This window comes from Salvelinus namaycush, unplaced genomic scaffold (genome assembly GCF_016432855.1).
Source record: "Salvelinus namaycush isolate Seneca unplaced genomic scaffold, SaNama_1.0 Scaffold223, whole genome shotgun sequence".
NCBI classification, from domain to species: domain Eukaryota; kingdom Metazoa; phylum Chordata; class Actinopteri; order Salmoniformes; family Salmonidae; genus Salvelinus; species Salvelinus namaycush.
This window is the reverse complement of record NW_024059042.1, coordinates 255,841-277,299: the sequence shown is the minus strand read 5'-3', so window position 1 is coordinate 277,299 and position 21,459 is coordinate 255,841. Positions and strand designations below refer to the sequence as shown.

The 21,459-nt window shown below is 47.2% G+C and overlaps 1 protein-coding gene and 1 long non-coding RNA gene across 2 annotated transcripts; both read right to left on the bottom strand.

The window, feature by feature from the left end:
* Nucleotides 1-662: 662 nt before the first annotated feature.
* On the bottom strand, nt 663-2,453 carry LOC120038507. Its single transcript, XR_005475094.1, has 2 exons — nt 1,733-2,453; nt 663-1,634 (listed from the first exon to the last, which is right to left on the bottom strand). It is a non-coding gene; the product is annotated as an uncharacterized LOC120038507 (long non-coding RNA).
* A 2,283-nt stretch (nt 2,454-4,736) lies between these two features.
* LOC120038506 (rho GTPase-activating protein SYDE1-like) lies at nt 4,737-19,426 on the bottom strand. The gene is made up of 5 exons (XM_038984231.1): nt 19,404-19,426; nt 19,178-19,206; nt 13,783-13,985; nt 8,088-8,370; nt 4,737-5,251 (listed from the first exon to the last, which is right to left on the bottom strand). Exons 1-5 carry the CDS (start codon nt 19,424-19,426, stop codon nt 4,773-4,775), a joined length of 1,017 nt encoding a protein of 338 aa, XP_038840159.1. The 3' UTR covers nt 4,737-4,772.
* Nucleotides 19,427-21,459: the final 2,033 nt, after the last annotated feature.

Sequence of the window (21,459 nt, the reverse complement as noted above, 5' to 3'; positions counted from 1 at the left end):
ACAAGTTCCTACTGTGGACAGGAAGACTCCTCAGCCAGACAGGAAGACCCCTCAGCCAGACAGGAAGACTCCTCAGCCAGACAGGAAGACTCCTCAGTCAGACAGGAAGACCCCTCAGCCAGACAGGAAGACTCCTCAGCCAGACAGGAAGACCCCTCAGCCAGACAGGAAGACCCCTCAGCCAGACAGGAAGACTCCTCAGCCAGACAGGAAGACCCCTCAGCCAGACAAGTTCCTACTATGGACAGGAAGACCCCTCAGCCAGACAGGAAGACTCCTCAGCCAGACAGGAAGACCCCTCAGCCAGACAGGAAGACCCCTCAGCCAGACAGGAAGACTCCTCAGCCAGACAGGAAGACCCCTCAGCCAGACAAGTTCCTACTGTGGACAGGAAGACTCCTCAGCCAGACAGGAAGACTCCTCAGCCAGACAGGAAGACCCCTCAGCCAGACAGGAAGACCCCTCAGCCAGACAGGAAGACCCCTCAGCCAGACAGGAAGACTCCTCAGCCAGACAGGAAGACTCCTCAGCCAGACAGGAAGACTCCTCAGCCAGACAAGAAGACTCCTCAGCCAGACAGGAAGACTCCTCAGCCAGACAGGAAGACCCCTCAGCCAGACAAGTTCCTACTGTGGACAGGAAGAGTACAAGCTTCCAACTCATCTGTTTCTATAATACTTGTGCTTTATTTATTTTTGGTTGATAACACTGTATGGCATATGATACTGCCCAGTTATAACAAGAAGAGTGTATTTTAACACTTGGTTTACGATATGCATAGGACATCAACAAAATGTAAGTGCTTATTGTAGATGTGCAACACCGTGTAATACTGTTTATACAATAAACAGCACAAATACTAAAAACAAAACAGGAAGTTGTAACATTTTTGGAGCCAACTTCCTCTGTAATATGGCTGTTGCATTCCTTCCGTGGCTTCAAATAATGACACTTATCAAAATATGATTGTACCGCGCGTAAATATCACAATGACATGGCTGTTTACAGCAACAATGCATAGCAGAGTAAGCAGCAAATTATTACAAAATATAAAAAAAATATTACAAAATAATACAAAACATAACAAAATATTACAAGTATTACTATATTGTTACTTAGTACAGAAGTGCAAGACAGTTTTATAATGAGTCGTTGACCTGTGTGTGTCTTGGAATTCAGCTGAAAGACAGTTTTATAATGAGTCGTCTGGCTGTGTGTGTCTTGGAATTCAGCTGAAAGACAGTTTTATAATGAGTCGTTGGTGTGTGTGTCTTGGAATTCAGCTGAAAGACAGTTTTATAATGAGTCGTTGACGTGTGTCTTGGAATTCAACTGAAAGGCAGTTTTATAATGAGTCGTTGGTGTGTGTGTCTTGGAATTCAGCTGAAAGACAGTTTTATAATGAGTCGTTGGTGTGTGTCTTGGAATTCAGCTGAAAGACAGTTTTATAATGAGTCGTTGGTGTGTGTCTTGGAATTCAGCTGAAAGACAGTTTTATAATGAGTCGTTGACGTGTGTGTCTTGGAATTCAGCTGAAAGACAGTTTTATAATGAGTCGTTGGTGTGTGTGTCTTGGAATTCAGCTGAAAGACAGTTTTATAATGAGTCGTTGGTGTGTGTGTCTTGGAATTCACCTGAAAGACAGTTTTATAATGAGTCGTTGGTGTGTGTCTTGGAATTCAGCTGAAAGACAGTTTTATAATGAGTCGTTGACGTGTGTCTTGGAATTCACCTGAAAGACAGTTTTATAATGAGTCGTTGGTGTGTGTCTTGGAATTCAGCTGAAAGACAGTTTTATAATGAGTCGTTGACGTGTGTCTTGGAATTCAGCTGAAAGACAGTTTTATAATGAGTCGTTGACGTGTGTGTCTTGGAATTCACCTGAAAGACAGTTTTATAATGAGTCGTTGACGTGTGTGTCTTGGAATTCACCTGAAAGACAGTTTTATAATGAGTCGTTGACGTGTGTGTCTTGGAATTCAGCTGAAAGACAGTTTTATAATGAGTCGTTGACGTGTGTGTCTTGGAATTCACCTGAAAGACAGTTTTATAATGAGTCGTTGACGTGTGTGTCTTGGAATTCACCTGAAAGACAGTTTTATAATGAGTCGTTGACGTGTGTGTCTTGGAATTCACCTGAAAGACAGTTTTATAATGAGTCGTTGGTGTGTGTGTCTTGGAATTCAGCTGAAAGACAGTTTTATAATGAGTCGTTGGTGTGTGTCTTGGAATTCAGCTGAAAGGCTTGTGCTCGTGTCTAAATCCAACTCAGTTCATTAATTCACAATCAGGTCTCAAGATAAACCTGGAATCTGATTAACAGACATATTAATACTTGAACTAACATATACTTTTTGACATCTCACCAAATTAAATTTATACAGTATCAGTCAAATGTTTGAACACACCTACTCATTCAAGGGTTTTTCTTTATTTTTACTATTTTCTACATTGTAGAATAATAGTGAAGACATCAAAACTATGAAATAACACATATGGAATCATGCAGTAACCAAAAAAGGGTTAAACAAATCAACCTTTATTTTAGATTTGAGATTCTTCAAAGTAGCCACCCTTTGCCTTGATGACAGCTTTGTACACTCTTGGCATTCTCTGAACCAGCTTCATGAGGTAGTCACCTGGAATGCATTTCAATTAACAGGTGTGCCTTGTTAAAAGTTAATTTGTGGAATTTCTTTCCTTCTTAATGCGTTTGAGCCAATCAGTTGTGTTGTGACAAGGTAGGGGTGGTATACAGAAGATAGCCCTATTTGGTAAAAGACCAAGTCCATATTATGGCAAGAACAGTTCAAATAAGCAAAGGGAAATAACAGTCCATCATCACTTTAAAACATGAAGGTCAGTCAATCTGGAATATTTCAAAAACTTCTAAAGTTTCTTCAAGTGACCTCGCAAAAACCATCAAGCGCTATGAAGAAACTGGCTCTCATGAAGACCGCCACAGGAAAGGAAGACCCAGAGTTACCTCGGCTGCAGAGGATAAGTTCATTAGAGTTACCGGCCTCAGAAATTGTAGCCCAAATAAATGCTTCACAGAGTTCAAGTAACAGACACATCTCAACATCAACTGTTCAGAGGAGACTGTGTGAATCAGACCTTCCTGGTTGAATTGCTGCAAAGAAACCACTACTAAAGGCCACCAATAAGAAGAAGAGACTTGCTTGGGCCAAGAAATACGAACAATGGACATTAGACCGGTGGATATCTGTCCTTTGGTCTGGAGTCCTAATTTGAGATTTTTGGCTCCAACCGCCGTGTCTTTGTGAGACGCAGAGTAGGTGAACAGATGATCTCCGCATGTGTGGTTCCCACCGTGAAGCATGGAGGAGGAGGTGTGATGGTGCTTTGCTGGTGACACTGTCTGTAATTTGTTTAGAATTCGAGGCGTTCTGCAGCAATACGCCATCCTATCTGGTTTGCGCTTAGTGGCACTATCATTTGTTTTTCAACAGGACAATGACCCAACACACCTCCAGGCTGTGTAAGGGCTATTTGACCAAGAAGGAGAGTGATGGAGTGCTGCATCAGATGACCTGGCCTCCACAATCACCTGACCTCAACCCAATTGAGATGGTTTGGGATGAGTTGGACCGCAGAGTGAAGGAAAAGCAGCCAACAAGTGCTCAGCATATGTGGGAACTCCTTCAAGACTGTTGGAAAAGCATTCCAGGTGAAGCTGGTTGAGAGAATTCCAAGAGTGTACAAAGCTGTCATCAAGGCAAAGGTTGGCTACTTTGAAGAATCTCAAATATAACTTTTTGGGGTTACTACATGATTCCATATGTGTTATGTCATAGTTTTGATGTCTTCAGTATTAATATCCAATGTAGAAAATAGTAAAAAATAAAGAAAAAACCCTTGAATGAGTAGGTGTGTCCAAACTTTTGACTGGTAATGTACATTTTCAATGCATTATTTTGTCCAAAACGATTAAAGATCTGTCCTTCATCCTTCACTGGAATTTAGAGAATAAATCATTGGAAGTACATCAACAATAGACCTTAAATGGACTTCCTTCGAATGGGAGAAATAAATACTTTTTTTTGGCACAAACATTTGACTGACAACATAACAGAGTCAACGTCCATAACAGTCAAACTGACAGGCGAGCATTGCAGCCTTTACATGGCATAGAAACTAGGATTTTAACAAACAATGAAATGTCACTGTGAACATTACTGGTCGATGTCTCTACAAACAAGGTGTCCTTGTGTTATCCAAGACTAGAATGGTATCACTTGTTTGTAGAAGAACCAGCATTTGGAATAAGAAAACACCGGGAATGAAGCTTTTTAAACATATTGGAACAGTTAAATACACTTCAACATTACTGAAGCAAATACCGTTGTTGCTTGTCGTCTTTCTTTGGTAATTTCCTAATAAACACTAGAATTTCCTGACCTTCAATAATACTATCCGTCTCTCTCCTCCTCTCCTCTCTCCTCTCCTCTCCTCTCCTATCCTACCCTCCTCTCCTCCTCCCTTCTCCCCCTCCTCTCCTCCCTCCTCTCCCCCCCTCCTCTCCTCCTCCCTCCTCTCCCCTCCTCCTCCCAACTCTCCTCCTCTACTCTCCTCCCCTCCTCCTCCCTCCTCTCCTCTCTCCTCTCCCCCCCGTCCTCTCCTCCTTCCTCCTCTCCTCCTCCCTCCTCTCCTCCCTCCTCTCCCCTCCTCTTCTCCCCTCTCCTCCCCTCCTCCTCCCTCCTCTCCTCCTCTCCCCCCTCCTCTCCTCCCTCCTCTCCTCCCTCTCCCTCTCAGAGACAGATGTTGATCTGATTGGACAGCTCTCTCTCCAGGTCTGATATCAGCGTATCAAAGTCTTTGAGACTCAGTCTGCAGGTAAACGGGGCGTCAAAATCCAGAACTAAGTCATCTACGTACTGAGTCCACTCCACCTTCTTCACCTCCCTCTCTTCCTCCTCTTCCTCACTGTCGCTCCCTGCCACCTCATCGTAGTCCGCATCTCCTCCGGACAGAAAGTCCCGCCCACACACGCTCCAGTCGCCAGCATACCGGTTACACGGCGTGCTCTCCAGTCGGCCCCGCCCACGTCGCGACACCACGCCCACTTCGTCCCCCGGTAGGTCCAGAGGCAGCGACAGGCCGCGCTGGCAGCGCCGCCGCAGGGGGTTATGGGGCACGGGGCTGGGAGGGGAAGGAGGCACGTCTGAACTGGAGGAGGGCTGGAGGAGGGCGGGAGAGTCAGGGTCGTCTGTCACTCGGTCTGTAGGAACTAAGGAGTTAGGAAGCAAAGAGAGGAAAGGTTTCAAACCCAGAGATGAAATGTTCTAAACACGTCCCACTGTTGCAAATCAAATATATATATATATATACAAAAGTATGTGGACACCCCTTCAAATGAGTGGATTCGGCTATTTCAGCCACACCCGTTGCTGACAGGTGTATAAAATCGAGCACACAGCCATGCAATCTACCATCATTAAAATTTCTATGATAATTTTTTTATTTTATTTAACCTTCATTTAACTAAGCAAGTCAGTTAAGAACAAATCCTTTTTTTAAATGACGACCTACGGCCAAACCCAAACCCGGACGACGCTGGGCCAATTGTGTGCCGCCCTATGGGACTCCCAATCACGGCCGGTTGTGATACAGCCTGGAATCAAACCAGGGTCTGCAGTGACGCCTCTAGCACTGAGATGCAGTGCCTTAGACCGCTGCGCCACTCGGGAGACCCCAAGAGTCAGGGTGCCACCTTTCCAACAAGTCAGTTTGTCAAAATTATGCCCTGCTAGTGCTGCCCTGGTCAACTGTACGTGCTGTTATTGTGAAGTAGAAACCTCTAGGAGCAACAACGGCTCAGCAGCGAAGTGGTAGACCATACGAGCTCACGGAACGGGACCACCGAGTGCTGTAGTGGGTAGCGTGTAAAAAGCATCTGTCCTCGGGTTGCAACACTCACTACCAAGTTCCAAACTGACTCCCGCAGCAATGTTCCAACATCTAGTGGAAAGCCTTCCCAGAAGAGTGGAGGCTGTTATAGCAGCAATGTTCCAACATCTAGTGGAAAGCCTTCCCAGAAGAGTGGAGGCTGTTATAGCAGCAATGTTCCAACATCTAGCGGAAAGCCTTCCCAGAAGAGTGGAGGCTGTTATAGCAGCAATGTTCCAACATCTAGTGGAAAGCCTTCCCAGAAGAGTGGAGGCTGTTATAGCAGCAATGTTCCAACATCTAGTGGAAAGCCTTCCCAGAAGAGTGGAGGCTGTTATAGCAGCAATGTTCCAACATCTAGTGGAAAGCCTTCCCAGAAGAGTGGAGGCTGTTATAGCAGCAATGTTCCAACATCTAGTGGAAAGCCTTCCCAGAAGAGTGGAGGCTGTTAAAGCAGCAATGTTCCAACATCTAGTGGAAAGCTTTCCCAGAAGAGTGGAGGCTGTTATAGCAGCAATGTTCCAACATCTAGTGGAAAGCCTTCCCAGAAGAGTGGAGGCTGTTAAAGCAGTAATGTTCCAACATCTAGTGGAAAGCCTTCCCAGAAGAGTGGAGGCTGTTATAGCAGCAATGTTCCAACATCTAGTGGAAAGCCTTCCCAGAAGAGTGGAGGCTGTTATAGCAGCAATGTTCCAACATCTAGTGGAAAGCCTTCCCAGAAGAGTAGAGGCTGTTATAGCAGCAAAGGGGAGAACCAACTCCATATTAATGCCCATGATTTTGGAATGAGATGTTTGACGAGCAGGTGTCCACATACTTTTGGTCATCCAGTGTATTCGGAAAGTATTCAGACCCCTGGACTTTTTCCACATTTTGTTACGTTACAGCCTTGTTCTAAAATGGATTAAATTAATATTTATTTTCTCCTCAATCAACACACAATACAAGCAAAAACAGATTTTTAGACATTTTTGCAACAAAAATGTTTTAAAAACTTAAATACCTTATTTACATAAGTATTCAGACCCTTTGCTATGAGACTTGAAATTGAGTTCAGGTGCATCCTGTTTCCATTGACAATCCTTGAGATGTTTCTACAACTTGATTGGAGTCCACTTGTGGTAAATTTAATTGATTGGACATGATTTGGAAAGGTACACACCTGTCTATATAAGGTCTCACAGTTGACAGTGAATGTCAGAGCAAAAACCAAGCCATGAGGTCGAAGGAATTGTCAGTAGAGCTCCGAGACAGGATTGTGTTGAGGCAAAGATCTGGGGAAGGGTACCAAAACATTTCTGCATCATTGAAGGTCCCCAAGAACACAGTGGCCTCCATCATTCTTAAATGGAAGAAGTTCAGAACCACCAAGACTATTCCTAGAGCTGGCCGCCCGGCCAAACTGAGCAGTCAGGGAAGAAGGGCCTTTATCAGGGAGGTGACCAAGAACCCGATAGTCACTCTGATAGAGCTCTAGAGTTCCTCTGTGGAGATGGGAGAACCTTCCAGAAGGACAACCATCTCTGCAGCACTCCACCAATCAGGACTTTATTGTAGAGTGGCCAGACGGAAGCCACTCCTCAGTAAAAGGCACATGACAGCCCGCTTGGAGCTTGAGAGGATCTGCAGAAGAGAATGGGAGAAATTCCCCAAATACAGGTGTGCCAAGCTTGTAGCGTCATACCCAAGAAGACTCGTGGCTGTAATCGCTGCCAAAGGTGCTTCAACAAAGTACTGAGTAAAGGGTCTGAATACTTACGTAAATGTCATATTTCAGATTTTTATATTGAATAAATTAGCAAAAAAATCCAAAAAACGATTCTTTCTTTGTCATTATGGGATATTGTGATGTCATTATGGGGTATTGTGATGTCATTATGGGGTATTGTGATGTCATTATGTGGTATTGTGATGTCATTATGTGGTATAGTGTGTAGATTGATGAGGGGAAAAAATGATTTAATAGATTTTAGAATAAGGCTCTAAGGTAGGAAAATGTGGAAAAAGTCAAGGGGTCTGAATGCTTTCCAAAGGCACTGTATAGTACAGTATCACTAGGAAACGGGAAGACTGGTTGAAATGACGTAACAAAGCTATTTATCTGGTTGCAATGAGGTCATATCCATCAGTTTGGCCCGTTGGATATGTCGGCCCACTTTGTACCAACAGACACTTACTGGGCCAAAGCTGCAGCAGGTAATGCAAGGCCTCGATGTGTCTCTTGAAGTCCACAGCACTGGCGATCTCCTCACTGTGAGCAAAACTCCGTCCGCCCCTTCCACAGCTCCCCCCGTGCCCGACCTGCCCTCCCTGTCCCGGTGCAGTGGGTCGCCAGGACTCCTGGGTGGGGGTCAGGAGCACCGGGCCGAAACACACAGCCAGGTTCTGACAGTTCATCCGGTTACAGTCACTGTAGGAGGCAACAAGGCTCAGATGGTCCAGGAGCAGCGAGAGGGTGGCCTGGAGAGAGGAGAGAGAAGAGGGTTAGACAGGGGGGACTGGAGAGAGGGGAGAGAAGAGGGTTAGACAGGGGGGACTGGAGGAGGGACAGGGTGGCCTGGAGAGAGGAGAGAGAAGAGGGTTAGACAGGGGGGACTGGAGAGAGGGGAGAGAAGAGGGTTAGACAGGGGGGACTGGAGGAGGGACAGGGTGGACTGGAGAGAGGGGAGAGAGAAGAGGGTTAGACAGGGAGGACTGGAGAGAGGGGAGAGAGAAGAGGGTTAGACAGGCAGGACTGGAGGAGGGACAGGGTGGCCTGGAGAGAGGAGAGAGAAGAGGGTTAGACAGGGGGGACTGGAGAGAGGGGAGAGAAGAGGGTTAGACAGGGGGGACTGGAGGAGGGACAGGGTGGACTGGAGAGAGGGGAGAGAGAAGAGGGTTAGACAGGGAGGACTGGAGAGAGGGGAGAGAGAAGAGGGTTAGACAGGGAGGACTGGAGGAGGAACAGGGGGGCCTGGAGAGAGGAGAGAGAAGAGGGTTAGACAGGGGGGACTGGAGAGAGGGGAGAGAAGAGGGTTAGACAGGGAAGACTGGAGAGAGGGGAGAGAGAAGAGGGTTAGACAGGGGGGACTGGAGGAGGGACAGGGAGGACTGGAGGAGGGACAGGGGGGACTGGAGAGAGGGGAGAGAGAAGAGGGTTAGACAGGGAGGACTGGAGGAGGGACAGGGGGGACTGAAGAGAGGGGAGAGAAGATGGTTATACAGGAAGGACTGGAGGAGGGACAGGGGGGACTGGAGAGAGGGGAGAGAGAAGAGGGTTAGACAGGGAGGACTGGAGGAGGGACAGGGGGGACTGGAGAGAGGGGAGAGAGAAGAGGGTTAGACAGGGAGGACTGGAGGAGGGACAGGGGGGACTGGAGAGAGGGGAGAGAGAAGAGGGTTAGACAGGGAAGACTGGAGAGAGGGGAGAGAAGATGGTTATACAGGAAGGACTGGAGGAGGGACAGGGGGGACTGGAGAGAGGGGAGAGAGAAGAGGGTTAGACAGGGAGGACTGGAGGAGGGACAGGGGGGACTGGAGGAGGGACAGGGGGGACTGGAGGAGGGACAGGGAGGACTGGAGAGAGGGACAGGGGGGACTGGAGAGAGGAGAGAGAAGAGGGTTATACAGGAAGGACTGGAGAGAGGGGAGAGAAGATGGTTATACAGGGGGGACTGGAGAGAGGGGAGAGAGAAGAGGCTAACCCTATCTAACCCTACCTAACCCTATCTAACCCTATCTAACCCTACCTAACCCTATCTAGCCCTACCTAACCCTATCTAAATAGGGTTAGGTAGGGTTAGGTAGGGTTAGATAGGTTAGGTAGGGTTAGGTAGGGTTAGGTAGGGTTAGATAGGGTTAGATAGGGTTAGGTAGGGTAGGGTTAGGTAGGGTTAGATAGGGTTAGGTAGGGTTGGATAGGGTTAGGTAGGGTTAGGTAGGGTTAGATAGGGTTAGGTAGGGTTAGGTAGGGTTAGGTAGGGTTAGGTAGGGTTAGGTAGGGTTAGATAGGGTTAGGTAGGGTTAGGTAGGGTTAGAGTTAGGTAGGTTTAGATAGATGTCTAACCCTCTTCTCTCCCCTCTCTCCAGTCCCCCCTGTCCCTCCTCCAGTCCTCCCTGTCTAACGTTAGATAGGGTTAGGTAGGGTTAGGTAGGGTTAGGTAGGGCTAACCCTATCTAACCCTATCTAACCCTATCTAACCCTACCTAACCCTACCTAACCCTACCTAACCCTATCTAACCCTATCTAACCCTATCTAACCCTACCTAACCCTATCTAACCCTACCTAACCCTATCTAACCCTACCTAACCCTATCTAACCCTACCCTACCTAACCCTATCCAACCCTACCTAACCCTATCTAACCCTACCTAACCCTATCTAACCCTATCTAACCCTACCTAACCCTATCTAACCCTATCTAACCCTACCTAACCCTATCTAACCCTATCTAACCCTACCTAACCCTACCTAACCCTACCTAACCCTATCTAACCCTACCTAACCCTATCTAACCCTATCTAACCCTACCTAACCCTATCTAACCCTACCTAACCCTATCTAACCCTACCTAACCCTATCTAACCCTATCTAACCCTATCTAACCCTATCTAACCCTATCTAACCCTACCTAACCCTATCTAACCCTATCTAACCCTATCTAACCCTACCTAACCCTATCTAACCCTACCTAACCCTACCTAACCCTATCTAACCCTATCTAACCCTATCTAACCCTATCTAACCCTACCTAACCCTATCTAACCCTACCTAACCCTATCTAACCCTATCTAACCCTACCTAACCCTACCTAACCCTATCTAACCCTACCTAACCCTACCTAACCCTACCTAACCCTATCTAACCCTATCTAACCCTACATAACCCTATCTAACCCTATCTAACCCTACCTAACCCTACCTAACCCTACCTAACCCTATCTAACCCTATCTAACCCTACCTAACCCTACCTAACCCTATCTAACCCTACCTAACCCTACCTAACCCTATCTAACCCTACCTAACCCTACCTAACCCTATCTAACCCTACCTAACCCTATCTAACCCTATCTAACCCTACCTAACCCTACCTAACCCTATCTAACCCTACCTAACCCTATCTAACCCTATCTAACCCTATCTAACCCTACCTAACCCTATCTAACCCTATCTAACCCTATCTAACCCTACCTAACCCTACCTAACCCTATCTAACCCTATCTAACCCTACCTAACCCTACCTAACCCTATCTAACCCTACCTAACCCTATCTAACCCTACCTAACCCTATCTAACCCTACCTAACCCTATCTAACCCTACCTAACCCTATCTAACCCTACCTAACCCTATCTAACCCTATCTAACCCTACCTAACCCTATCTAACCCTATCTAACCCTACCTAACCCTATCTAACCCTACCTAACCCTATCTAACCCTACCTAACCCTATCTAACCCTACCTAACCCTATCTAACCCTACCTAACCCTATCTAACCCTACCTAACCCTATCTAACCCTACCTAACCCTATCTAACCCTATCTAACCCTACCTAACCCTATCTAACCCTATCTAACCCTATCTAACCCTACCTAACCCTATCTAACCCTACCTAACCCTATCTAACCCTATCTAACCCTACCTAACCCTATCTAACCCTATCTAACCCTACCTAACCCTATCTAACCCTACCTAACCCTACCTAACCCTATCTAACCCTACCTAACCCTATCTAACCCTACCTAACCCTACCTAACCCTACCTAACCCTATCTAACCCTATCTAACCCTACCTAACCCTATCTAACCCTATCTAACCCTACCTAACCCTATCTAACCCTACCTAACCCTACCTAACCCTATCTAAATCTAACCCTACCTAACCCTATCTAACCCTACCTAACCCTACCTAACCCTACCTAACCCTATCTAACCCTATCTAACCCTACCTAACCCTATCTAACCCTATCTAACCCTACCTAACCCTATCTAACCCTATCTAACCCTATCTAACCCTATCTAACCCTACCTAACCCTATCTAACCCTACCTAACCCTATCTAACCCTATCTAACCCTACCTAACCCTACCTAACCCTACCTAACCCTACCTAACCCTATCTAACCCTATCTAACCCTATCTAACCCTACCTAACCCTATCTAACCCTATCTAACCCTACCTAACCCTACCTAACCCTACCTAACCCTACCTAACCCTACCTAACCCTACCTAACCCTATCTAACCCTACCTAACCCTATCTAACCCTATCTAACCCTATCTAACCCTATCTAACCCTACCTAACCCTACCTAACCCTATCTAAATATAACCCTACCTAACCCTATCTAACCCTATCTAACCCTACCTAACCCTACCTAACCCTACCTAACCCTATCTAAATCTAACCCTACCTAACCCTATCTAACCCTACCTAACCCTACCTAACCCTACCTAACCCTATCTAACCCTATCTAACCCTATCTAACCCTATCTAACCCTACCTAACCCTACCTAACCCTATCTAACCCTATCTAACCCTACCTAACCCTATCTAACCCTATCTAACCCTATCTAACCCTATCTAACCCTACCTAACCCTATCTAACCCTACCTAACCCTACCTAACCCTACCTAACCCTATCTAAATCTAACCCTACCTAACCCTATCTAACCCTACCTAACCCTACCTAACCCTATCTAACCCTATCTAACCCTACCTAACCCTATCTAACCCTATCTAACCCTATCTAACCCTACCTAACCCTACCTAACCCTATCTAACCCTATCTAACCCTATCTAACCCTACCTAACCCTATCTAACCCTACCTAACCCTATCTAACCCTACCTAACCCTATCTAACCCTACCTAACCCTATCTAACCCTACCTAACCCTATCTAACCCTACCTAACCCTATCTAACCCTATCTAACCCTACCTAACCCTATCTAACCCTATCTAACCCTATCTAACCCTATCTAACCCTACCTAACCCTATCTAACCCTACCTAACCCTATCTAACCCTACCTAACCCTACCTAACCCTACCTAACCCTACCTAACCCTACCTAACCCTATCTAACCCTACCTAACCCTACCTAACCCTATCTAACCCTACCTAACCCTACCTAACCCTATCTAACCCTACCTAACCCTATCTAACCCTATCTAACCCTATCTAACCCTACCTAACCCTATCTAGGTAGGGGCTCTGTTCACAAACACAAACACACCCCACAGAGCCCCAGGACAACAGCACAACTAGACCTAACCAAATCAAGTGAAAACAAAAAGATCATTACTTGACACATTTGAAAGGATTTACAAAAAAAACCAGAGCAAACTAGAATGCTATTTGGCCCTAAACAGAGAGTACACAGTGGCAGAATACCTGACCACTGTGACTGACCCAAACTTAAGGAATTTGAGAGAGAGAATACAGAGAGACATACAGAGAGACAGACAGAGAGAGACACAGAGAGAGAGACAGAGAGATACAGAGAGACAGACAGACAGAGAGAGACACAGAGAGAGATAGAGAGAAAGAGAGAGACAGACTGACTGAGAGAGACATGTACCCACCCTCTCTGGTTCAGGCAGAGAGAGAGACAGAGAGAGACAGACAGAGAGAGATACAGAGAGAGATAGAGAGACAGAGAGATACAGAGAGAGAGAGAGAGATACAGAGAGAGACATGTACCCACCCTCTCTGGTTCAGGCAGACAGACAGAGAGAGAGACATGTACCCACCCTCTCTGGTTCAGGCAGACAGACAGACAGAGAGAGAGACATGTACCCACCCTCTCTGGTTCAGGCAGACAGACAGACAGACAGACAGAGAGAGAGAGAGACATGTACCCACCCTCTCTGGTTCAGACAGACAGACAGGTACCCACCCTCTCTGGTTCAGGCAGACATTGCAGCAGGGCCACGGTGCTCTGAGATCGCTGTACGTCTCCCTCGCTCCTGCCAGGAGAGGAGGTACCAGGGGAGGAGCGGGAAGGAGGAGGTCTCAGAGACATGGCCTCCAAAACCACCTCGTACAAGGTCCTGGTGATAAGGGAGGACGGCAGCTCACGTAGGTAGTCCTTCAGAATGCCTGAACATAAACATCACAAGGAAGGAATAAAAACTAAAGGTTTAACTACGTCCTAAACCCCTACTGCTTCCTTTTACTAGGATCAGTTTCATTTGGTCAAATATATACATGTGTATTATTTTTTATTTAACCTTTATTTAACTAGGCAAGTCAGTTAAGAACAAATTATTATTTACAATGACGGCCTACCGGGGAACAGTGGGTTAACTGCCTTGTTCAGGGGCAGAACGACAGATTTTTACCTTGTCAGCTCGGGGATTCAATGTAGCGACCTTTCGGTTACTAGTCCAACGCTCTAACCACTAGGCTACCTGCCCCCCCCCCCCCCCCCCCCTCTAACCACTAGGCTACCTGCCCCCCCCCCCCCCCTCTAACCACTAGGCTACCTGCCTCCCCCCTCTAACCACTAGGCTACCTGCCTCCCATATTGGTAAGGTTTCAGCTAAGGCATACAGGTATGTTTTTAATAAGTTGGTATCAGCAGTGTCGGGGAAGCTACTCTGGAAATGTAGTTTACCAACTTACCAATTACTTCACACTGGAAGAAGCTACGCTACACACAAAGCTACCTAATTACTTCACACTGGAAGAAGCTACGCTACACACAAGCTACCTAATTACTTCACACTGGAAGAAGCTATGCTACACACAAAGCTACCTAATTACTTCACACTGGAAGAAGCTACGCTACACAAAGCTACCTAATTACTTCACACTGGAAGAAGCTACGCTACACAAAGCTACCTAATTACTTCACAGTGGAAGAAGCTACGCTACACCAAAGCTACCTAATTACTTCACACTGGAAGAAGCTACGCTACACAAAGCTACCTAATTACTTCACACTGGAAGAAGCTACGCTACACACAAAGCTACCTAATTACTTCACACTGGAAGAAGCTACGCTACACAAAGCTACCTAATTACTTCACACTGGAAGAAGCTACGCTACACAAAGCTACCTAATTACTTCACACTGGAAGAAGCTACGCTACACAAAGCTACCTAATTACTTCACAGTGGAAGAAGCTACGCTACACACAAAGCTACCTAATTACTTCACACTGGAAGAAGCTACGCTACACAAAGCTACCTAATTACTTCACACTGGAAGAAGCTACGCTACACACAAAGCTACCTAATTACTTCACACTGGAAGAAGCTACGCCACACAAAGCTACCTAATTACTTCACACTGGAAGAAGCTACTCTACACAAAGCTACCTAATTACTTCACAGTGGAAGAAGCTACGCTACACACAAAGCTACCTAATTACTTCACACTGGAAGAAGCTACGCTACACAAAGCTACCTAATTACTTCACACTGGAAGAAGCTACGCCACACAAAGCTACCTAATTACTTCACACTGGAAGAAGCTACGCTACACAAAGCTACCTAATTACTTCACACTGGAAGAAGCTACGCTACACAAAGCTACCTAATTACTTCACAGTGGAAGAAGCTACGCTACACCAAAGCTACCTAATTACTTCACACTGGAAGAAGCTACGCTACACAAAGCTACCTAATTACTTCACACTGGAAGAAGCTACGCTACACACAAAGCTACCTAATTACTTCACACTGGAAGAAGCTACGCCACACAAAGCTACTTAATTACTTCACACTGGAAGAAGCTACGCTACACACAAAGCTACCTAATTACTTCACAGTGGAAGAAGCTACGCTACACCAAAGCTACCTAATTACTTCACAGTGGAAGAAGCTACGCTACACACAAAGATACCTAATTACTTCACACTGGAAGAAGATACGCTACACACAAAGCTACCCTTTAAGAACAAATACAGTTTACTGAAACTACAGTTACTATTGAACAAGTAGCTCACAACATCCAAAACTACCGTGTGTAAAATGATCATACAGTATATAAATATGAGATGTCAGACTACAAATGGCAAGAACAGATCACTTCGGGGGGTCATACAGTATATAAATATGAGATGTTATAGACTACAAATGGCAAGAACAGATCACTTCGGGGGGTCATACAGTGCATTTGGAAAGTATTTAGACCCCTTGACTTTTTCCACATTTTGTTACATTACAGCCTTTTTCTAAAATGGATGAAAATGTTTGTTTTCCTCATCAATCTACACACAATATCCCATAATGACATCACAATACCCCATAATGACATCACAATACCCCATAATGACATCACAATACCTCATAATGACAAAGCGAAAACAACACAAGTAAAGCGCCAATACAGAACTAAGATTGAATCCTACTACAATGACGTTGATGCTGATAGAGACTGGTGTAGGGGGATAGGGGACTGACCTGTGATGACGTTGATGCTGATAGAGACTGGTGTAGGGGGATAGGGGACTGACCTGTGATGACGTTGATGCTGATAGAGACTGGTGTAGGGGGATAGGGGACTGACCTGTGATGTACGTTGATGCTGATAGAGACTGGTGTAGGGGGATAGGGGACTGACCTGTGATGACGTTGATGCTGATAGAGACTGGTGTAGGGGGATAGGGGACTGACCTGTGATGTCGTTGATGCTGATAGAGACTGGTGTAGGGGGATAGGGGACTGACCTGTGATGACGTTGATGCTGATAGAGACTGGTGTAGGGGGATAGGGGACTGACCTGTGATGACGTTGATGTCAAAATAGAGACTGGTGTAGGGGGATAGGGGACTGACCTGTGATTACGTTGATGTCCGGATAGAGACTGGTGTAATGGGATAGGGGACTGACCTGTGATGACGTTGATGTCAGGATAGAGACTGGTGTAGGGGGATAGGGGACTGACCTGTGATGACGTTGATGCTGATAGAGACTGGTGTAGGGGGATAGGGGACTGACCTGTGATGACGTTGATGCTGATAGAGACTGGTGTAGGGGGATAGGGGACTGACCTGTGATGACGTTGATGCTGATAGAGACTGGTGTAGGGGGATAGGGGACTGATCTGTGATGACGTTGATGTCAAAATAGAGACTGGTGTAGGGGGATAGGGGACTGACCTGTGATGACGTTGATGTCAGGATAGAGACTGGTGTAGGGGGATAGGGGACTGACCTGTGATGACGTTGATGCTGATAGAGACTGGTGTAGGGGGATAGGGGACTGACCTGTGATGACGTTGATGCTGATAGAGACTGGTGTAGGGGGATAGGGGACTGACCTGTGATGACGTTGATGCTGATAGAGACTGGTGTAGGGGGATAGGGGACTGACCTGTGATGACGTTGATGCTGATAGAGACTGGTGTAGGGGGATAGGGGACTGACCTGTGATGACGTTGATGCTGATAGAGACTGGTGTAGGGGGATAGGGGACTGACCTGTGATGACGTTGATGCTGATAGAGACTGGTGTAGGGGGATAGGGGACTGACCTGTGATGACGTTGATGCTGATAGAGACTGGTGTAGGGGGATAGGGGACTGACCTGTGATGACGTTGATGCTGATAGAGACTGGTGTAGGGGGATAGGGGACTGACCTGTGATGACGTTGATGCTGATAGAGACTGGTGTAGGGGGATAGGGGACTGACCTGTGATGACGTTGATGCTGATAGAGACTGGTGTAGGGGGATAGGGGACTGACCTGTGATGACGTTGATGTCAGGATAGAGACTGGTGTAGGGGGATAGGGGACTGACCTGTGATGACGTTGATGCTGATAGAGACTGGTGTAGGGGGATAGGGGACTGACCTGTGATGACGTTGATGCTGATAGAGACTGGTGTAGGAGGATAGGGGACTGACCTGTGATGACGTTGATGCTGATAGAGACTGGTGTAGGGGGATAGGGGACTGACCTGTGATGACGTTGATGCTGATAGAGACTGGTGTAGGGGGATAGGGGACTGACCTGTGATGACGTTGATGCTGATAGAGACTGGTGTAGGGGGATAGGGGACTGACCTGTGATGACGTTGATGCTGATAGAGACTGGTGTAGGGGGATAGGGGACTGACCTGTGATGACGTTGATGCTGATAGAGACTGGTGTAGGGGGATAGGGGACTGACCTGTGATGACGTTGATGTCAGGATAGAGACTGGTGTAGGAGGATAGGGGACTGATCTGTGATGACGTTGATGCTGATAGAGACTGGTGTAGGGGGATAGGGGACTGACCTGTGATGACGTTGATGCTGATAGAGACTGGTGTAGGGGGATAGGGGACTGACCTGTGATGACGTTGATGCTGATAGAGACTGGTGTAGGGGGATAGGGGACTGACCTGTGATGACGTTGATGCTGATAGAGACTGGTGTAGGGGATAGGGGACTGACCTGTGATGACGTTGATGCGGATAGAGACTGGTGTAGGGGATAGGGGACTGACCTGTGATGACGTTGATGCTGATAGAGACTGGTGTAGGGGGGATAGGGGACTGACCTGTGATGACGTTGATGCTGATAGAGACTGGTGTAGGGGGATAGGGGACTGACCTGTGATGACGTTGATGCTGATAGAGACTGGTGTAGGGGGATAGGGGACTGACCTGTGATGACGTTGATGCGGATAGAGACTGGTGTAGGGGGATAGGGGACTGACCTGTGATGACGTTGATGCTGATAGAGACTGGTGTAGGGGGATAGGGGACTGACCTGTGATGACGTTGATGTCAGGATAGAGACTGGTGTAGGAGGATAGGGGACTGACCTGTGATGACGTTGATGCTGATAGAGACTGGTGTAGGGGGATAGGGGACTGACCTGTGATGACGTTGATGCTGATAGAGACTGGTGTAGGGGGATAGGGGACTGACCTGTGATGACGTTGATGTCAGGATAGAGACTGGTGTAGGGGGATAGGGGACTGACCTGTGATGACGTTGATGCTGATAGAGACTGGTGTAGGGGGATAGGGGACTGACCTGTGATGACGTTGATGCTGATAGAGACTGGTGTAGGGGGATAGGGGACTGACCTGTGATGACGTTGATGCTGATAGAGACTGGTGTAGGGGGATAGGGGACTGACCTGTGATGACGTTGATGCTGATAGAGACTGGTGTAGGGGGATAGGGGACTGACCTGTGATGACGTTGATGTCAGGATAGAGACTGGTGTAGGGGGATAGGGGACTGACCTGTGATGACGTTGATGCTGATAGAGACTGGTGTAGGGGGATAGGGGACTGACCTGTGATGACGTTGATGCTGATAGAGACTGGTGTAGGGGGATAGGGGACTGACCTGTGATGACGTTGATGTCAGGATAGAGACTGGTAGATAGGGGGATAGGGGACTGACCTGTGATGACGTTGATGCTGATAGAGACTGGTGGTAGGGGGATAGGGGACTGACCTGTGATGACTTTGATGCTGATAGAGACTGTTGTAGTGGGGTAATAGGTTACTTGACTGTGATAGGACGTTGGATGCTGATAGAGAACTGGTGTAGGGGGATAGAGGGGACTGACCTGTGGATGACGTTGAATGTCATGCGATAGAGAACTGGTTGTAGAGGGGGGATAGGGCAGGAGGTCACTGACCTGTGATGGAACATGTGATGCTAGATAGAGACTTAGGTGTAAAAGGGGGCATAGGGGACTGACCTGTGATGACGTTGATGCTGATGAGAGAACTGGATAGTAAGGGGGAACTAGGGGACTGATCTGTGAGTGAATGACAGTTGAATATGCTGATAGAGACTGGTGCCTAGGTAGGGATAAAAGGGGACTGAACCCTGTGATGACGTTGATGCCATGATAGAGACATGGGTGTAAGGATGATAGGGGGGGACTGACCTTGTGATGAGAACGTTGATGCTGATAGACAGACTGGTGTAAGGGGGATAAGGGGACTGATCGAACCTGTGATGACGTTGAATGTCAGGATAGGAGACTGGTGTAGGGGGAATAAAGGGGACTGACCTGTGATGACGTTGAATGCTGATAGAGACTGGTGTAGGGGGATAGGGGACTGACCTGTGATGACGTTGATGCGGAGAAGAGACTGTGTACGGGGATAGGGACTGACCTGTGATGACGTTGAATGCTGATAGAGACTGGTGTAGGAGGGATAGGGGACTGACCTGTGATGACGTTGATGCTGGATAAGAGACTGGTTTAGGGGGATAGGGGACTGACCTGTGATGACGTTTGATGCTGATAGAGACTGGTGTAGAGGTGGGATAGGGACTGACCTGTGATGACGTGAATGCTGAGATAGACTGTGTAGGGGATAGGGACTGACTGTGATGACGTTGATGCTGATATGAGACTGGTGAGGGGGATAGGGGACTGACCTGTGATGACGTTGATGCTGATAGAGACTGGTGTAGGGGGATAGGGGACTGACCTGTGATGACGTTGATGTGGATAGAGAGTGGGGTAGGAGGGATAGGTGACTACTGTGATGACGTTATGCTGATAAGACTGGTGTAGAGGATAGGGGACTGACCTGGTGAGTTGATGCTGATAGAGACTGGTGTAGGGGGATAGGGGACTGACCTGTGTATGAGTTTGATGCTGATAGAAGACTGGTGTAGGGGATAGGGGACTGACCTGTGATGACGTTGATGCTGGACTAGAGACTGGTGTAGGGGGATAGGGGACTGACTCTGTGATGACGTTGATGCTATGAGACTGGTGTAGGGGGATAGGGACTGACCTGTGATGACGTTGATGCTGGATAGAGACTGGTGTAGGGGATAGGGGACTGACCTGTATGACGTTGATGCTGATAGAGACTGGTGTATGGGGAATAGGGGACTGACCTGTGATGGACGTTGATGCTGATAGAGACTGGGTAGGGGATAGGGACTGACCTGTGATGATACGTTGATGCTGATAGAGCCTGGTGTAGGGGGATTAAGGGGGACTGACCTGTGATGACGTTGATACTGATAGAGACTGGTGTAGGGGATAGGGGACTACCTGTGATGACTTGATGCTGATAGAGGACTGGTGTAGGGGGATAGGGGGACTGACCTGTGATGACGTTGATGCTGATAGAGACTGGTGTAGGGGGATAGGGGACTGACCTGTGATGACGGTTGAGCTGATAGAGACTGGTGTAGGGGATAGACTGACCTGTGATGACGTTGATGCTGATAGGACTGGTGTAGGGGGATAGGGACTGACTGTGGCATGACCGTTGATGCTGATAGAGACTGGTGGTGAGGGGATAGGGGACTGACCCTGTGATGACGTTGAATGCTGATAGAGACTGGTGTAGGGGATAGGAGCTGGACCTGTGATGACGTTTGATGCTGATAGAGACTGGTGTAGGGGGATGGGGACTGACCTGTGATGACGTTGATGCTGATAGAGACTGGTGTAGGGTGATAGGGGACTGACCTGTGATGACGTTTATGCTGATAGAGACTGGTGTAGGGGGATAGGTGACTGACCTGTGATGACGTTGATGCTGATAGAAAAAACATGGAGCGGGCTATCTTTCTTTTTCTCTATTGCTTGGTATATTAGTAAAAGCGGTTGTGTAGTGGTGCTTCTATGTGATGTCATTTCGTTT

Bases quoted from the DNA above. Each gene is read 5' to 3' on its own strand.
- LOC120038506 (XM_038984231.1), bottom strand. From the start codon at position 19,426: ATGACATTCAACGTCATCCACAG. The intron at 19,207-19,403 runs GTCAGTCCCCTC...CCTATCTACCAG, and splicing joins ACATTCAACGTCATCCACAG to TCTCTATCCTGACATCAACG. The intron at 13,986-19,177 runs GTCAGTCCCCTA...GTTTATGTTCAG, and splicing joins TGACATCAACGTCATCACAG to GCATTCTGAAGGACTACCTA.